At 50.6% G+C, this 19,407-nt stretch overlaps 2 protein-coding genes across 4 annotated transcripts in view; both read left to right on the plus strand.

Moving 5' to 3' along the window:
- The first annotated feature begins 1,772 nt into the window (after positions 1-1,772).
- On the plus strand, positions 1,773-12,749 carry CCDC174 (coiled-coil domain containing 174). The gene is made up of 11 exons (XM_007517076.3): positions 1,773-1,915; positions 2,775-2,879; positions 4,059-4,159; positions 6,292-6,350; positions 6,890-7,091; positions 8,304-8,399; positions 8,823-8,965; positions 9,164-9,258; positions 10,046-10,178; positions 12,041-12,187; positions 12,426-12,749. Exons 1-11 carry the CDS (start codon positions 1,874-1,876, stop codon positions 12,746-12,748), a joined length of 1,446 nt encoding a protein of 481 aa, XP_007517138.1. The 5' UTR covers positions 1,773-1,873; the 3' UTR covers position 12,749.
- Positions 12,750-17,397: 4,648 nt separating this feature from the next.
- The window catches only part of C21H3orf20 (chromosome 21 C3orf20 homolog), a 30,042-nt gene continuing 28,032 nt past the window's right edge, over positions 17,398-19,407 (plus strand). The window contains exon 1 of one of the 3 annotated variants that reach the window (XM_060180638.1): positions 17,398-17,871. The gene's annotated coding sequence lies outside the window, so the exon portion shown is untranslated. The other 2 variants (XM_060180636.1, XM_060180637.1) reach the window with 2 other exon arrangements.

Below are 19,407 nucleotides of genomic sequence, written 5' to 3' on the forward strand. Positions count from 1 at the left end.
CTCTGTGCTTCTTGGACTTTTATGTCTTTGATGTTGTCTAGAGTAGAGAAGTTCTCAGCTATTATGTCCTGAAGAATGCTTTCTTCCCCTCCCTCTCTTTCTTCCTCTGGTAAGCCAATAATGTGTATATTATTTCTTTTGAAGTCATTCCATAGGTCTCTGTTGTTGTTTTCAGAATCTCTTAATCTCTTTGAGAGCTCTTACTTCTTTTTTAGTTGTCTCTAATTTGTCCTCGATCTTTCTAATTCTGTCTTCAGCCTCATTTATTCTATTCTCTCTCCCTTCTACTGTTTTCTGTAGTTCATCTATTTTGTTAACCTGTTCTGATACTGTTTTAACTTATTCAGCTAGTTGTGTTCTTAGCTCAGCCATTTCAGCTCTCTAATAATCTTGAGATAATTAGTGTTTTCTTCCAGGGTCTCATTTGTTGTTTCTGCATTTCTGATGACAATTCTTTCAAACTCTTTACTCACCCCTGTGATTATTTCCTTAACTAGTGTTTGGATGTTGACCTCATTATTTTGTGCTTCACCCTTTGGGGACTTTTAGCCAGACTCTTGTCCTGGTTCATTTCTCCAATATTTCTTCTTGTGGTTTAACCATTTTATATAGTATGTTATGAGGTCCATCTCTCAGTACTTTTCAAATTACTGATCACTCTTGCCTGGATTGATTGTGTCTAAGTAAGTAATTAAAGGGTTCACAGTTATGGAAGTTAACAGTTGTTTCAATAGTATTTTAATCCCTGAGTTGGAGCACAGTGGCTTAAAAGCCTCTTGTGTTTCTCTTCCCTGTAGGATATGGGAGCCTGAGGGCTTTTAAACTGTATGTAGGCTTCTTAGCTTAATCACTGATTCCTGAAGAGATAAAGCAGGGTGTGGCAGAGATAATCCAGTGGTTATGCAAAGAGATTTTCACAGCCCCACCACTAGGCCACTGAGGTATAGAGCTTCTCCTGAGTTTCCTGGTTAGTTCTCTGTCCCCTGGTGTCAGCACAGGGCCTCCTTGCTGCTGCTCCTGATTCTGAGGGCAGAAGCAATGGAGACTGACAGTTGTATTTGGGGAGTCTTAAGGGAGTCCTCTCCTCCCTTCAGTCTTTTTGTTGGTGAAACAGACTGGAGGTGGTGTCTCAAATGGTTGCCATGTGCGCTTAACCCGCTGTGCTACTGCCTGATCTCCTAGCTCATCTTTTTTTTTTTTTTTTTTTTTTTTTACCAGAACACTGATCAGCTCTGGCTTATGGTGGTGCAGAGGATTAAACCTGGAACTTTGAAGCCTCAGGCATGACAATCTGTTTTGCATAACCATTATGCTATGCTATCTACCCCTGCCCAACTCATGATTCTTATGAGAAATAAATAAAATATGAGGCACTCCAGAAAGTGTCCGGCACCCAGAGGTGCTCACAGGATCTACCCAGCCATGTCCAGGATAAGCGACCTGCTCTGATTGTTCTGGGACTAGGTCGTTTGGCCTCCAGCGCCCTCCCCAACATGGCGCTATCTGCCCCACGCAAAATGGCGCCCACAGCTTTAAGTCACTTCCGACCTTCTCAAGATGGCGCCATAACACCTTCCCCACACGCTTTCTTCCCGCCCGCTTCCAGATGGTTCTCGCAGTGAGAATTTTTTTTTTTTTGCACCTGACCTACTCAAGATGGAGGCAGAAGCGACGCCGCCCGCAACTTTCCCTTTTCAAGATGGAGGAAACATCTCGAATTTTGCGTCGCTGTTAAACGTCACTTCCGGGTGATCCGGTAAAAGATGCCTCCGGGGTCTCCGTAAAAGCACTTCCGGATGCGCCGGAAGTTGTTGTTGGAGGTCTGCGGGAAGTCCCGGAGGCTGGCTTCCGCTACAGTAGCTGTTTCGAGGCCATGGACCGGAGGAAAAAGCCTCTGGACGTGACAGCATCTTCGGTGAGTGCTGCAGGCGGGGCCCTTGGGTCCGGGAACTACGGCGCCGCCCTTCTCAGGACGGCTGGACCGGCCCTTCCTAACGCGCGCCGGGCTGACCCCATGATTCCTGGGTGATCCCACGACCCCCGAGCTGACCCCACGATTCTGGTTGACCCCATGGCCCCGGACTGACCCCATGACCTCCGGGTTGATTCCACGGTCCCGGGCTGACCCCACAGCCTCGGGTTGACCCCACTGCCCCCAAAGTGACCCCACGGCCTCGTGGGTGGCGGGGGCAGGGGAGAGGCAGGGAAGGAGAGAGGCGGGAGGGGGGCCCTGTGTAGGGGGCTGGGGTGATGGTGGCTCAGTGGTTACAGGGCTGGGGACAAGGTGACCCAGGACACAGGGTCCTCTGGAGCCGTGAGTGTGGCAGCTCGGAGTGGACAGCGCCCAGAGCCCCGGTAGGAAGGAGGCACCCTGGGGTCCCTGCCTGGGCGCTGCAGGTCTAGGTGCAGGTGGGCTGTGACCTCTGGCTTCCAGGACATGAAATGTACCCTCAGAGAGAGGGCAGTCGCTGGGCTCCAGCTTGGTGGCATCACCTTCTCTGTAAAAAGTAGCATCAGGGTTTACTGGTCGTGCCAAGCGAGCGGCCAGCTGCCTTCTGCCCCCCACCCAGGTACACCATGAGGGGACAGTTGAGGACCCTTTGCAGCAGAGCCGGTGGAGGTGCCTGCTCCATGCTGACTGGGTTCCACAAGGAAACAGGGAGCTTTGCCTTTAGTTATCCGGACCTGAAGTCTCACTCTGAAACTGTAGTAACTTACAGACACCCTCACTCACTAGAATTAAATGGCTTTTGTTTGCTTTGGTTTTATTTTAGTTAGTAGATCTCAAGGCCGAACTCTTCCGAAAGCAAGAGGAATTCAAGCAAGAAAAGCTTCTAAAAGATTCTGGGGCTTTTGCAAAACCAAAAGCAACACACAAGGTAGGTGATCAACACTCCAGTCCCTGGTGTTGACCAAAGACATGGAGGCTGACCAAAGACATGGGCTTTAGGAGAGGGACACAGTGCCCACTACTTCTGTGTCAGGGGAAAGCATCTTTGCACAGTATTTCAAGTATTAACAACAGAACTCAGATTACCAAAAGCAGATTACAGTGATCTCAGTCTCTGCCACTTTCTTTGGCATAACATGTATTGCGAGTAACTGGCTTGTTAGCATTCTCATGGACAATTACTCAGTTACTAAAGTGTTACAAATCCAGAAGTAAATGATTTGATAATAAAGAAGTAGAGCCGAAAGGGGCCAGGTGGCTTAGCCAGTGAAGTGCACATAGTACTAAGCGCAAGGGCCCATGCAAGCATCCAGGTTCAACCTACTCCCCACCTTCAGTGAGGATGGATCTTCACAAGTGGTGGAGCAGGTCTGCAGATTTCTCTCTGTCTCCCCGTCTCTCTCAATTCTCACTGTCCTGTCCAGTAAAATGGAAGAAATGGCCATCAGGAGCAGTGGATTTGTAGTGCAGGCACCGAGCTCCAGCAGTAACCCTGGAAGCAAAAAATAAAATAAAATAAAAGGTGAAAATAGCAGAATTCAAAAGAGTTGAGGATGCCTTCCAACTTGATGGCTGCTTGAACTTGCTATTTACACTGTCGTTTGTGTGCAGTACACACATTTAGTTAGGTTCTGGTCTAAGTCGTGATCTTTCGGGAGGTAAGAGAAAGAGCAGTGACTGCAGTGAGAAAAGTAAATTCTGCTGTAGCAGTTTTCCCCCAGTTGTAGTTTTGCCATACATGGTCTATTAATAGGACTTAGTTGCAGGAGATCTAGTCATCTCAGCTGACTCACAAGTTCAAATTCTTTTCCTTTTTTTCTTTCAGTGTATAAGTAGAAAAGTCTTGTGATTATTCGGTGGTTTGTTTCATCTTTTTCAATTTTTTTTTTAATATATTTTTGTTTATTATTGGATAGAGACAGCATTTGAGAGAGAAGGGGGAGATAGGGAGAGAGACAGACACCTGCAGCCCTGCTTCACCACTCGTGAAGCTTTCCCCCTGCAGGTGGGGACCAGCGGCTTGAACCTGGGGCCTTGTGCACTGTAGCGCTTGCACTTAAGCTCATGCGCCACCCACTGCCTGGCCTCATCTTTTTTAATTCTCTAGAAATCCAGCATCTGGAGCAAGCAGAATGCAGGTGTTTCCAGTCGGGCAGAGAAAGACGCGGAGCAGAAGGCTGAGGAGCAGAAGACTCTAGACAGAGCAAGGTGAGTCTGTGTCCCAGAGCTGCGCCTAACTGAGAGGCTGCCCAAGCAGACTGAGCCTGTACCTTCTAGTTCTGGGCTCACAGTTGCACTTTTTGGCATATTTCTAACCAAATACCCTATGTAAAAGTATGTTTACATATGAAACTGTATATACTTTGCAAATTCATTGTCTTAGAAGTAAAAACTTAGCCTCAGTTTAGAAGATGAAACACAATTCCCACTTCGAGCCTTTGTTAGTCCCTAAAATTGTTAACAAGTATGTGACAGGTAGCCCCTGAGGTTTGCTGCTCTGACCACAGGTGACACACCACTAGCATTTAGAAAGGAGCCGCCGGCTCCCCACCTGCATGGGAGTCACTTCACAGGCGGTGAAGCAGGTCAGCAGGTGTCTATCTTTCTCTCCCCCTCTCTGTCTTCCCCTCCTCTCTCCATTTCTCTCTGTCCTGTCCAACAATGACGACATCAATAACAGCAACAATAATAACTACAACAACAATAAAAAAGACAACAAGAGCAATAAAGGGGAATAAATAAAAAATATTTAGAAATGAAAGGCTTCTCCCAACTTTTTACTTTGAGAAACTTGAAACCAACAAAATAGAAAGAAGAGTATAATGTTTATCTAAGTGCACCAGTCATATGTCACCACATTACATTTGCTCTTTCACTCCCTGGCCCCCTGCCCCCTCCCTCCATCCTTTTTCCTCACCTCCCCGTGTTCTGGGTAGGTAGACTGAGGGTTTTTGTCAAACACCATCATGTGGTGCCTCTAAACATTTCAGCATTCTCCTCCTCCCCCTTCTTTTTTAATTTGTATTTTAATACTGACTTACAAAATTCTAAGATACAGGGCTATAATTCCGCACCATTCCCACCACTAGAGTTCTGCGTCCCCACTTCCTCCATTGCAAACTGCAGTGGTTCTCCCAAGGCCATAGACATGTGCTGGCTATTACTTTTATCACAACCTATCTGTCTTATTTTTGCCCTATTTCCCTATGGTCCTGCTTTTCCTTTCTAAACCATACCTACACCTGTTACTCCTTTTTTTCTCTTCTCTCTCTGAGTCTTGATGGAATTGGAGTTCAGATTCCTCTGGTCATCTTCCCCTAACATTTCTCCCCCTCTGGGAGTATGGACCAGAATTCTTTCTGGGGTACAGAAGGTGGGAGTTCTGGCCTCTGTGTATTTTGCACCCATTCCTTCTTCAGTCATCACCCCCCTGCCCCCTAGTCCCTCCCATCCCCATGTCCTCTGCCCTTGTCTTCCTGGCTGTACCCCATCCCTTCGTGGTGATTCCTGGCTGAGCAGACCTCCCTGATACTTTTGTCTGCTGTTTCTGTCTCTGCGGCTTTGTCTTCATCAGGACAGTGAGATCCTATGATGGCAAAGCTCAGAAGTTAGAGCCCTCCAGGGCAGAGACAGGTTAACCTCTTAGATGCTGTGGTTCAGCAGGCCCATGTGGAGGCTCTCCACCCATGCCTCCCTGGGCAACAGCTGCTTTTCTTTTTCTCCTGATTCCACTACCTGAGGGTCTCTTTTTCATTGACTTACTGTCCTTTCTAGACTGTAAACTCCCTGGAGCCAGTGTTTGTTTATTAGCTAGATGTCACAGATAAATGATTCACATGTCTGTAAAGGAGACACTATCATGTGTAAACTAACTTAGAAGTTAGTCTCTAAGTTCCTCAGTGGCTGCCAGGCAATCCTTGTCTGAAAACAGTGGTGCTAAGAGTTTGCATTGAATCTGTGGGTATCTTGGAGAGCTGCACATAGAAAAATGATTTTGACCCCCTCCCTCCCTCTCTTCCTTCTTTGTCTGACCTCAGGCAAATTAATAAATGTTTAAATTAATTGGGCTCATCGACTATGAAGGTGTGGATAGCACTATACTAGAAGCACTGAGGCACAGATGAGAGCAGGGAAATTGACGTCTAGCTGGTGATGTGAACAGGCCTGGGTCAGAGGGCTTGTGTCAAAGGGCTCAGGCCAGAGGACTCGGGTTGGAGGGCCTGGGTCGGAGGGCCTGCTTAGCATTGGTGGTCAGCTCCAGTCATGGCTACTCTGTCAGCGGGGCCCTGGGACAGCTGTCGGGCAGTGCCAGTGATGGCTGTTTCTACTGCTTTCTCTAGGGAGAAGTTGGAAGAGAAAGCCCAATTATACGAGAAGATGACTCAGGGAGATTTTATAGGTAAGTAGCAGCTATCTCGATGTCACTGCTGATTTGTAAGCCATATCTCTTATGTTATTTCACTGCTACAAGTTAGTGAGGAGACTTAAGCCAAACCAATTACTTTTGTTTAACATGACGTTGGAGGGTGACCCTGGCTGGGCTTCCCTTCCCACACGGTGCAGAGCCCTGGGATTGGGGGAGCAGGGGCTGTGAGAGGCCGCCTTCTGCTTCTGGCCAGGCAGGGCTTCCACCTTCCCGAGAGGTAGCTGTATGGAGGCTCCTCTCCACTGTACAGTGGGGGTGACTCAACATCCCAAAATAGGAATGCAGTGCTGGCTCTGTGGGGCTCACCTTTGTCTTCAGAGGACCCAGGGCTGCATCTCCAGCCCCCACTGCATAGCGTGACCTGAGTGTTGTTTGCATACGTTGTTGGGGGACTGTCGTGTGTGTGTGTGTGTGTGTGTGTGTGTGTGTGTGTTTGTGGAGGGGGTCATGGCTTCATTCTAGACCCTGTAGCCCCACAGAGGCAGGTGACCATCCACACCTCTCTGTCCTAGATGAAGAAGTGGAAGACCTGTACCTCGTGGACTTCACTCAGAAAGTCATAGACAGACACAGGGAAGCAGGAGTGCTTGGTGCCGGCAGGGACACCAGCAGAGACGCTGGCAGAGATGCTAGCAGGGCAGGAGACAGGGCAGACGAAGAGGAAACCCTGTCTGAGAAAGACATCCCTCCTCCCTTGGACCCCAGTGAAGAATGGTTGGTAACATTTCAATTTATTGTATTAACATCATCAGCCCTGCATTTTTTCTTTTTTTTAATTTTAATTTCTTTAATGGGGGATTAATGGTTTACAGTCGACAGTAAAATACAATAGTTTGTACATGCATAACATTTCCACATAACAGTACAACCCCCACTAGGTCCTCTGCCGTCATGTTTCAGGTCCTGAACCCTTACCCCTACCCTAGAGTCCTTTACTTTGGTGCAATACAACAACTCCAGTTCAAGTTCTGCTTAGTGTTTTCCCTTCAGGTCTTATATTTCAACTTCTTTTTTTTTTTTTTTGACTGATTTTTTTTTTTTAATTGGGGAATTAATGTTTTACATTCAACAGTAAGTACAATAGTTTGTACATGCATATTTCAACTTCTGCCTGTGAGTGAGATCATCCCATATTCATCCTTTTGTTTCTGACTTAACCTCATTTAACATGATTCCTTCAAGCTCTATCTAAGATGAGGTGAAGAAAGAGAAATCACCATTTTTAATAGCTGAGTAGTATTCCATTGTGAGTTTGTGTGTGTGTGTGTGTGTAGCGGACCCCCAGCTCATAACAAAGATTTGTCATATCACGATGTGAGTGGGGTGCTTCCCAGGAAGATGTCCACATTCTTCTCGTGGGGAGGCCTTCCCGGCTGCCCTGCTGTCTGTCCATCTGTCTGTCTGGCAGATAGGAGGACAGAGGGACAAGGAGAGCAGACGGCAAATTGCTCTGAGGTTGGCATCTTCCTCTAAAGAGAATTCCCCAAACACTATGAATGTACGGAGAATTCCTACTCTGGGAAGAGTTAGACCACTCAGAATAATAAGGGGGAAGTGCTGGGTCTGGGGGAACTGCAGGAGTGGGCACGTTGAGAGTCTGGTGTAGGGCACAGTCACCACTGGGTACAGAACAGTTCACGAGTGTCCCGACCAGGTCAAAGTTTAGTTCTTGAGACGGTACAACCAGGTTGTACGGGGTGCTGATCTCTAAATCAGATGTACACGGTCAGTTCTTTTGTAGTTTCTGAAGCTTACGGTTGACTAAAACGCACAGTGAGCTATTGGGTGAGTGTTTCTAGCTTAAAGCAACGTGTTCTGGGCTGTGGCGGTGGAGTCTCAGCTTGGGGGTTGTGCGGGTGAGAAGTATGTAGATCCTTGTCTGCGCACTGGCTCCATGCAGAGTCGTGGCCATTGCTGTTGTTTCAGGGTGGACTACGTGGACTCCCTGGGGAGATCCCGGCGCTGCATGAAGAAGGATTTGCCACAGCTCCTGGAGATGGACAAACGTCTGCAGGGCCGACTGTGAGTGTGGCTGCAGCGGGTCTGAGTGTGGGACAGAGATAGAGAGACATCCCAGGGGTTCTGTGATCAACTTTACTGCTCTCACAGGGGAGGGAGTATGTGTGGTGGTGGTGGTGGTGGGGTTTGTGCATGCATACCTCCCTGCTCTGGGGAAGATGTCACAATGCCACATAAGAACCCACCCAGGTGGTCCGGGAGGTGGCGCGCAGTGGATAAAGCATTGGGCTCTCAAGTGTGGGGTCCTGAGTTCAGTCCCTGGCAGCACATGTACCAGAGTGATGTCCCTGCTGGGATTGCGGGTCAGAATCAAAAGTCTGTGAGGAGCCCTCTCCTCAGGGAGCTAGAGCGCCTTCCGTGGTGAGCAGACCGACCCAACTCGTTTTGTGACTCACTCTGATCTAAGCTTTTACTCTGTCCTGCTAGTTTCATCAGTCCTGCTAATGAGAAGACCTTACTGTCCGAAGACATGAGGAAGGAGCTTCAGCGGCAGCAGTGGGAAGAGGAGGAGAGGGAGGCCCTGCAAAGGCCCGTGGGGCCCGTCCACTATGAGGACATCCGTGAAAATGGTATGACCACCCGGCAGCTGCTTAGAGCTCTGGAGTCTGCTCCCTTGAGAAGCAGGGCAGCCCGTGGATGGGGCCTGTGTTACCCTTACACTTAGAAAACTCTGACAACTTCTCACTCTAAAGCCTCTGTCAGATTCCAGTGTTGGCTGACCAGGAAGTCAGGCCAAGTCTAACCGTTGTCTAATCTGACTGTTTCAGAGGCCCGGCAGCTCGGGGTTGGATACTTTGCTTTTGCCCAAGATACGGAGCTGAGAAGCAAGCAAATGAAAACTCTCGAGATGCTGCGTGAGCAGGTGCGGCTTTCATTAGAGTCGATGTGAAGGGGGACCTAGGGGGTGGGTGGCGGCACACCTGGCTGAGCGCACATTGCCATCAGCAAGGACCTGGGTTCGAGCCCATACTTCCCACCCTCGAGAGAGGAAGCTTCACGAGCAGGGCTGCTGGAGTCTGTCTCTCTCTCTCTCTCTCCTCTCTCCCTTCCCCCTCTCCTCTCAGTTTTTCTCTCCTGTCAAGTAAAAGTAAAGAGCAATGACCACCAGGAGTGGTGGATTTGTCCTGCAGGCACTGAGCCTGGCAATAACCCTGGAGGCAATTAAAAAAAGGAAAAAGACTCAAGCTGTTGGCTTTTTGTGGGCCACATCCTGCTGGTGAGTGAGTGAAGTTAAGGACATTCAGAGTGTTGTGTCTCAGGCTTCAGGGTGGTGCCTGCCAGGTGTTGGTGTTTGTTCTGTCAGAACTGCTCAGAGGAGCCTTGGGGTCTGAGGTTTTGGCTTCTACATGAAACATCCTTTTGGAATCACCTCAGTGAGAAAATACTCAGGGGACTGAGGAGTTGACAGAATGGGCTGTTTTCTGGGTGCTGAGCCTCTTAGGATGCTCTCTGGGCTCCCCCTAACGTGGGCACACACCAGATGATGCCCGTGGGAGCCCCTCAGGTCTTTGTTCTGAAGACCTCAGGCAGCTTCTTAGAGTGTAAATCAACTCACTTAACTTTCAGCGTAAATAAAATCTCTTTTACCTTATTAAGCAAATGTGAATTTGGCTTAAGGAAATCATTTTCTGATTTGCTGATCTGTTCAGACAACAGATCAGAGAACAAAGCGAGAAAACATCAAGGAGAAGCGGAAAGCTGTGTTAGAAGCCAGACTTGCCAAACTCCGGCAGAAAAAGATGAAACAGGCCAGCGAAGTGGGGGCCGAGGAAGCAAATACAGGTACGCCAGTGGCTTGTCTTAGGGGGCCTGCCAGACCCAGGGGAGTCTTGTACTCAGCAGCCCTGGTCATCTATCTCCAGGCCAGCAACTTTGAGACTGCCCTGGCTATGACCGTGTCCAGAGTGGGTGGACCCTCCATGGCCGCATGGCCTCCTCAGACCACGGCTTAGGGACCGGGGCTCACTCATTGTTAAGCTGTGGGGGCGCTCCTGTCTACATGCCACACGTTGCATCTCTTGGCCACTGCAGGCCAGAGCAGGTGGTCTTCTGGGCTCTCTCTCCCTCCCTCTCTTATGAAAATGAGCTGAAAAGAGGTTCAGCTGTACACATGCACACTGTAGGTGCTGTCTGATTTTTTGCTGTTTGGGGTTCTTGTGAGTCTGTGAGTACATATGTGTGCGTATACACTTTAGAAATACACTGACAGAGTTGGGTGATAGGAACAGAATTTAGAAATACAAATATAAACAGCTTATTACAAGCCTGCCCTAAAAGCTGATGGTAAAAGTGTTATTGTTCTTTGCAAAACACTATTTAGTAACATGGTCAAATTAGCATGTCCTGTGAGTTAAGCCAGTCGGGGCTGGACTGATATGGCAGAGACGCCTTCACAAGCTGCACAAATAGAGAGGAAGGTGTGTCTGTCTGTCTATCTCTCTCTCTCTCTCAAGTACTTCTTTTTTTTTTTAAACTGTTTTTTAATATTTATTTTTCCTTTTTGTTGTCCTTGTTTTTTTATTGTAGTTATTATTTTTATTGTCATCGTTGTTGGATAGGACAGAGAGAAATGGAGAGAGGAGGGGAAGACAGAGAGGGGGAGAGAAAGACAGACACCTGCAGACCTGCTTCACCGCCTGTGAAGCGACTCCCCTGCATATGGGGAGCTGGGGGCTCGAACCGGTATCCTCATGCTGGTCCTTGCGCTTTGCACCGTGTGTGCTTAATCCACAGCACTACCGCCCGGCTCCCTCTCTCAAGTACTTCTATGGGGCCAGGTGGCAGCTCTGACAGGTGAGGAGTCCTGGCTCCTTCCTGTCTTCAAGCCTGAGCTCTCCCCGAATGTTACCCTCTGCCTAGGCCAGTTTGCACCCCGGCATCTGTTAGGATCAAGCAGGGGGAGGGGGCAGCTGCCTTTATCGGCGGGTGGGCTCAGTCACAGCCCGTGATTTGCATCCTGCCTGTCAGAGGGTGCGCGGGCGCCCTTTGCAGAAGAAGGTGCACAGCTAAAAGGGGCATCCTCTCTCCAGAATAAGTAAGTGCTGGCTCTGGCTGAGAGGGAGGGACGAGGAGACACCCACCACCACCATCAGGCTAAAGCCGTAGCCTAATCCTGACAAGCTTCAGGGAGCTCAGAGTGGCGGCTGTGAGTGCAGAGCTGTCTGCTCAGTGGCATGTCCACGCTGCCTTCCTGTTACTCAGGGCCTCTGCCTGTCTGCCCCTCATACTCTGCTTCCGCGCGCCTAGCTTGCTGGGCTGGAAGGGCCAGCAGACTGGCTTTTCACAGGGGCCCTGTTGCACGAGACATGCCTGTCTGTCCAGCCTGACTCTCTTGGCCTGTCCGAGACCCTGACCTCAGGGCCACAGTGTAGAGATATTCCTGCTGCAGCCATAGCTAAGCAGCACAGGTGCTCAGTGAGACTCAATACCCCCCTGAACTGAACATCCCTCCTCTGGAAGGTATGAACGCAAACTTTGGCTCCATTGTGGTTACAAGAACTGACTGAGTGGTGGCAGGCAGGGTACCTAGCCCCGATGCCCACTGACCTTGGAGTGCTCAGCTGCTGCATGGCCATGGTCACAGACTCTGACCTTAAGGTGAGCGGGTATTCCTGAGCTTTAACACGAGTCTTCCTCACAAACAGCTGGAGACGCCATTGGGCCTTTGCCACCGGAACCTGAGGCCAAGCCAGCTCCACGCCCCACGCAGAGCAGAGTCGAGGTGCTCGTGCAGGAGAGGAGGGACACCAGGCCCGGGGTGCCACACGTCCGCGAGTGGGACAGAGGGAAGGGTAAGGAGGGTTGTGGGTCAGACTCCCAGGGCGGGTCCCTCACAGCAGGTTTCCCTGGGCCTCAGGGTGGGCCCCTCAAAGCCAGTGCCCTGGTTCTTACAGGTGCCCTGGCACCCACACGTGTGCCACCACCCAGCCCAGTTGAGATAATTTTTGTAACATTTGTGAAGTTGTTGAGAAGCAGTGAAATTTTCCTGTCTGAGTCACTGGCTATAACAGTCTTTCTTATTTTTGCTAGAATTTACCTTTGGATACTGGTCAAAGAGGCAGTCCAGTCTGCGGGCTGAGCGAGACCCTGAGTTTGCCCCACCGTCGGATTACTATGTGGGTCAGCAGAGAGCCGGCTCCAGCAGCAGCCAAACGTGGAGCAGACCTGGGCCTGCACAGCTGGGTCCACAGCAGCACCCTGCTCCTGCTCCTGCCCCTGGCCCTGGCTCAGGCCTTACCTCCAGCTGTTCATACCCAGCATCCACTGCTGCCCCCAGCACCCCGCCACAAGCCCCCACAGTCACTTTCGAAACTCTGGATGACATGATATCTTATTATAAACAAGTGACGTGAATTTGGAGAGCTGAGGCCTCCCCTCTGCCATGGGACTGCCGTCAGACAGTGTAAATGAGAGGTCTCTGGAGGATAGAGATCTGGGGCTCCCAGGAGATGGTAGACCATGAACAGTGGCTCTGAGCCGGGGAGAAGGGTGAGGGAGGACCCCTGAGCCATGGCTGGACCTGTGATCAGGGGCACGGAGGATGCCGTGCTCTGGATGGGCAGAAGCTGAGCTCGATCACTCAGCACCACCCTCCTGCAGGTGTGTCTGTCTCCCTGTGCAGGGGGTGTTGAGCCAGGGTCCCACCTGTCTGCCTCCTCCCCGCACCCCAGACCTAGCTGCAGGGTTGGTTCCTGTGGCATGCGGGCCCCTCATCCTCAGCCACAGTCACTGCAGAAGCCTGTCAGGACCAGACCAGGGAGACAGGAAGTGTTCTTCCCTATCACTTAACGGGGTGACTCGGGGCTGGGGTTGCCTCTGCCACCTCTGTCCCCCTGACTGCTTGCCTACAGTGCTCCCAGCACCTGCCCAGCCAGTGTTGCTGAGGACTCCATAGAGTGTGCCCTGCACCTGCCGGGGGTAGGGAGGCTCCATACAGTGTGCCCTGCACCTGCCAGGGGGGCCTATTCCCTGGCTTCTGCTGAGGACTCAGACCCCCCCCCCCCCATACACCTGATGGGGGCTGTCCTCTGTCCCCACTGCAGGGCGAGGGGTGCTGTCCTCATGGTGGAGTGCCAGGCTGTCAGGTTGTGCTGTTAGCCGCAGTGGCTTAGTCTTGTGCGTCTCCGCCTCTTTTTTGCCCCACTGCAAAGCAGCACAGACAGTCCCAGGTTTTGTGAACTCAGCCACTAGCAGTCTCCTCAATGCTGCCATCATTCTGCTGACAGAACCAGTAAACCCCTGGAGCATGGGAGCTGTGGACTTGGCTGCCTATACTGCAGAAATTGACAGACTGATCCTAGAATTCTCGTGGAGCTGCAAGGGACTCAGAATTCACAGAGTCATCAGCAAGAGCAAGGGTGCAAGATCCCTGATTGATACTGCAGACATACAGACGAGTAGACAGACACAGGGAGGCCCTGGAGCTCCATGTGTGGTCAGTGCCAGCTGCAGCCAGTAGCTTTTCCTGGGTGGGTGAAAACCTCGGGAACCCGGGCCAGCTGGTAGCACACCTGGCTAAGCATGCAGTATTAAGGACGCGGGTTCAAGCGCCAGCTCCCCACCTACAGGGGGCCAACTTAATGAGTGGTGAAGCAGAGCTGCAGGTGTCTCTTTCTCTCCTTCTATCTTCCCCTCCCCTCTCAGTTTCTCTGTCCTGACTAGAAAGGGTGGGGAAAAAAAAGCCTCCGGGAGCAGTGGATTCATAGTGCCAGCACCAGAACCTAGCAATAACCTTGGAGGCAAAAAAGGAAAAAGAAAAAGGTCACCTTACGAACACTGGGGCTGGGTGGTAGTGTACCTGACAAAGTGTGCACATGGGGGTCGGGCGGTAGCGCAGCGGGGTAAGCGCACATGGCGCAAAGCGCAAGGACTGGCGTAAGGATCCCAGTTTGAGCCCCTGGCTCCCCATCTGCAGGGGGGTTGCTCCACGGGCGGTGAAGCAGGGCTGCAGGTGTCTATCTCCCCCTCTCAATTTATCTCTCTCTAATGAATAAGATAGATAAATAAAATAACCTTACGAACCTGTTTCTGATGCCCTCTTATTTTTTAATTATTATTTTTACCAGAGTACTGCTCAGCTCAGGTGGTGTGGGGGATTTATCCTGGGAGCCTAAGACATGAGAGTCTTTGCATGACCATTATGCTATCCACCACTCTTCATTTTTTTAATTGGGATTAATGGTTTACAGTCAACCACAGATATAGTTGTTGGTACATGTGTAAAAGTTCTCAGTTTTTTGCAAAACCTTCTCACCCCAACCTAGGTCCTCCACTGTTGTGCTCCAGGATCTGAAAGCCCCCATTACTTTACTTTGGTGCAGACACCATCTGATGTCTTAGAGGCATTCATGGAGTTTTATAAGCTTCAGGTTTTATTCTATTTGAGACCCAGAGTGTGTCTGTGTTTCTCCTAGAGTCCTACTTGGCTCTGGCTGACAGTGGTGCTGAGGATTGAACCTAAGACCTCGAAGCCTCAGGCAGGAGGGTCTCTGCTGACCCCCCAACTTGGAGCCTCAAGTTGAGGTGTGAAAACGTAGTTTCCTGTAGGCCTGTTTTGTGTGTGTCCAGCAGGGGGCAGTGGGGACCTTTATTTGCCGCGTGTCCTGAGCAACCTGGGTCATGAGCCTCTGCCAGTTCCCTACAGACTATGCTGAAAAGTGGGATTCTCCAATGTATTTATTTAATCCAGTGTATTTAAGCATCTCAACACTTGATAGTTTCCAGTACAGCTCCGGCCCCTGGCACCCCAGGATACGTGCACAGAAGGCTTCAGGCATGTGGGGCAATGCTGTGTGGTCCCCCCTTTATCCCGGAGCCATGGAATCATGTGGCTATGGAACTGGTGACTGGCCCCTGGGGCAGAGAAGAGTGATGCAGTCATTTCCACATGCTCTAGTCCCCTGAGCCCACTATGATACGTCTGTGTGGACACTCCACCTTCGTTCAGAAGATACGTGTCTTGATTTGGTAGAAAATGCAGTTGGAAAAGCAGGGTTACTGCAGAGTGCTGACCTGTGTAGTGGCTGTGCACATGGGCTCTGAGGCAGAAGATCTTCAGGTTCAAACCCTGTTCTCACCAGAAGCCAGAACTTCACCCATCTGGAGGGAAAACAAAATAGTAGGGTAACACTTCCAGGTTATTCCATATTGTTGCTGAGGAATTATTCTGATGCAGTCTCTGCCCCCAGGTTTTACCACGCCCCACAAAATCCTAGCAGTGCCCCCTTCAATCCTGGCCCCACACGTCACCCCTGGTTGTCACCCAGTAAAAAGCCCACTCACCCCCCCCCCCCCGGGCTCTCAGCTCCCCCTTCTCTCAGATCTCGCCCCCTTCTCTCGCCCTGTGGTCAGGTAGTGGGGACGGCCATTGTTGGCTGACTCCACGTGGCCTGAGCCACCCCCCCATCCTATAATAAAGATTTGTGTACCCCTTTGCTCCGGACGTCCACTCTCTTCTCCATGGTGCAGCCCGACACCTGACCGCTACAACATCTGGCGCCCAACGTGGGGCACGAACCCACGACCCTGAGATTAAGAGTCTCATGCTCTACCGACTGAGCTAGCCCTAGATGTCACTTAACGTGATCTGAAGAACCTGATACACAGACTCCAAGGACAGAACTTTCTTAATGCCTGCTTGCCGTTCCTGCTTCTGACCTACCTGTCACATGTTGGCGGATCCAGCTGGCTATCTACAGAAAAGCAGAATTCCAGCGGCTGACCTCCCTCATGCAGCGTCGCATTCCCTGCCAATTCTTCCCCTAGCCATCTACTTCGGACTGAGACTTGTATCGGACTTTCTGACATACCCTATATACATTTTACACAATTTTAAAGCAGCTTATTTCCCTTCATGCTGCTGGTTTTTTATAGACTGATCCTGAGTAATTCATAGACTTTACAGACTGTTGCCTTGAGGACTATACAATGCCAAATAGCCCCTCTGTTTGGTGGGTCATGTCCTCCCGCCTCCCCCTCATTATGTACCCTTGCCCCCCCCCCAAGCAGGGAATGTTCCTTTACACACCAATCCTTCACTTCACACTGGCTTTTACTACTCCCCTACTTGTCCCTTCCTGTTTTGTTATATCAGTTAGGTTTATGCCCAAAAGGTTTCTGCCCCATGATAGTCTTTTACAAACTTTGTACATCTTGTGCAATTACTAGATAGAAAGATAGAAAAGATGTAGAGATATTGTGAAGAGATGGTTGAGCAGGCTGCGCTTAAACCTATGAGATGAGTCCCTCCAGGTAAGTTTCTCTCTAAAGAGGGGTTGAGCACAGGAGGACGCATAAATCTCACAAGGTTGAGAGGTAGAGACAGACACCTACAGCTCTGCCCCACTGCTCATGAAGCTTCCCCCCTGTAGTGGGGACCAGGGGCTTGAATCTAGGTCCTTGCTCATGGTAACATGCATTCCACCAAGTGCACCACCACCTGGCACTGTTCCACACTTACTCAAAGCCACCTAACACCTGAATCAAGTCTATTTTTTGTTATCACCTCATCACTGCTCTGGGGCAAGTTTTTCAGTTAGAAGGAATGAAATGGAGGGAGGGGGGGAGGGAGGGAGACCATAGCACCAAAGACATGGTAGCCCTTGGGGTTCACGGTGCAGAACTGGCTCGTGTGAAAGCTGCCTCAGTGCTCCATTGAAACTGGTGAGATTAGGGAGTCCGGCGGTAGTGCAGCGGGTTAAGCGCATGTGGAGCAAAGCAAAGACCAGTGTGAGGATCCCAGTTCAAGCCCCCCGCTCCCCACCTGTAGAGGAGTCGCTTCACAGGTGGTGAAGCAGGTCTACAGGTTGTCTTTCTCTTCCCCTCCTCTCTCCACTTCTCTTTGTCCTATCCAACAACGACGACATCAATAACAACAACAATAATATCTACAACCACAACAAAAATACAAGGGCAACAAAAGGGGAAAAAAAAGAAACTGGTGAGATTAGCTGGAGTCCAGGAGTTTTAGCCCAAACCCTCAGCCCACATAAGCACCTGTCAGGCTGTGCCGTCCAGGATCCAGCCCTAAGGGTGAGCGGACATCCCATGTGGGCACGGAGCCATCCCTCTCTCTGGGCAGTGGGCTGTGGCCACATCCACCCAGGCTTTCTGAGCAGATGTGGGTAGGACGCTGTGGTCTATTTGAGTTGTGATTTCTCCAGGTGGATGTGTCAGTGACAGTTGGAATTGGCCCCTGAATCTCCTGAGATTCCTCAGGCATGTCACACCCACATGCAGGTGCCACCATGTCTCCCACATAATCCGAGCACCGGGCTCTATCTCCTCTTAAGCCGAGGTGCAGGCCTGAGGCCCCAGCTGTGACACACAGGTGAGGCAACAGAACTCGGAACTTGGAATGGGGACGGGTGCCGGCTTTCGTTGACGCAGAGGGAGCCCGGCGTGCGTCTCTGCCAGCCCAACATCCAGCGCCATCCTGTGTCTGCCAGGCAGTGCAAGGGAGAACTGCATAGCCAAGGTCAGTGGCACTGCAGGGACAACTGAGTGGGCAACACACCGGGTTCTGACCTGCCCCTGTGGCTGTGAACCGGCCTGGCAGTGAGGCCTCGGCTGCTGTGAGGTTTGGATTTCAACTTCTTGTTCACAGTGTCCATGTCTGTGTGTCTCTGTTTCTGTGTGTCTGTCTCTGTGTGTGACTGTGTGTATCTCTGTCTCTGTGTGTGATTGTGTATATCTTTGTGCATCTCTGTCTCTGTGTCTGTATATAGTGGGGGGGGCAGTGTTTTTGGTGCAGGCCCCTACCAGGAAAATGAGGAAATCAAGTCACTGACAAATCCTGGCTGCTTCCTGGCCTGTCATACAGGGCCTGCTGCTGGCTGTCATGCTGGGTCACACTGGGACTTGTCCCTGTGTTCAGCGTTTGGTGCTGAGGTGAACGGGCTCCTTCCCACCCCAGCTCCTGCTGTACCCTACCCTGTCCCCTGCTCCCACATGGGGAAGCTCACCTGCGGGTGGGGGCCTGGCTTGGGAATGGGAATTTCCAAGGAGTGCTGCCTTTGCCTCTGGTCACCCCAGGCCCCTGCTAGACGTGTGGCAACCCCTACTCCCCTACCGACACACCCTCAGTACTGGCTCCCCTAGTGCTGGTGAGCTGTCACCAGCTTCTGAGTCAGGTCTTGGCAGGGGTGGCCTGTGGGCAGGGTGTGCACCCCAGGCTGAGATGGGGCCACTGGTCCAGATGGGAAACCACGAGGGCCGGCAGAGGTGAGGCTGAGATGGGCGACTCTGCACCCGGTGATAGGCAGGAGTGTGAACTAGGTGCCCAGTCAAGGCCTCTGGTTCTGGCTGCAGCCCTTCTGCCTCTCCACTACACCTGTCCCCGACCCCGCACCCAGCACATGGACATGGCTCTGAGCCCCCCCACCCCTTGTCACACCTGTCCCCCAACCCTTTGGGGCTCAGCCCACTGCACTCAGAACCTCTCGATTCCTCCAGTTTCTCCCTGTGAGGTGCGTTCCTGGCTCCTGTCCTGGCCACGTCTTACTCAGCAGCTGTGCTCCCTCCAGGGCTGCTTCTTGCAGACTGTTGTATATTCCTTTCTGTTTTTTAAGATTTTAAGAATATTTTTTATTTACTATTGGATAGAGACTGAGAGAAATTGAGAGGGAAGGGGGAGACAGAGGAAGAGAGACATACACCTTGCAGCCCTGTTTCACCGCTTGTGAAGCTTCCTCCCCTGCAGGTGTGGACCAGGGACTTGAACCCGATTCCTTGTGTGTGGAAACAGGTGTGCTCTACCAAGCGCACCACCATTGGTCCTTTCTATCGTAATGATAATGTTCTGCCACATTCTGTTCCATTATATTCTTTTAAAAAAAATTTATTTATTTATTCCCTTTTGTTGCCCTTGTTTTTTATTGTTGTAGCTCTTTTTTAAAAAAATATTTATTATTATTATTTTTCCTTTTGTTGCTCTTGTTATTTTATTGTTTTGTGGTTATTATTATTGTTGTTGTTGATGTTGTCATTGTTGAATAGGACAAAGAGAAATGGA

Source organism: Erinaceus europaeus, chromosome 21 (assembly GCF_950295315.1).
Source record: "Erinaceus europaeus chromosome 21, mEriEur2.1, whole genome shotgun sequence".
In the NCBI taxonomy this organism is placed as follows: Eukaryota; Metazoa; Chordata; class Mammalia; order Eulipotyphla; family Erinaceidae; genus Erinaceus; species Erinaceus europaeus.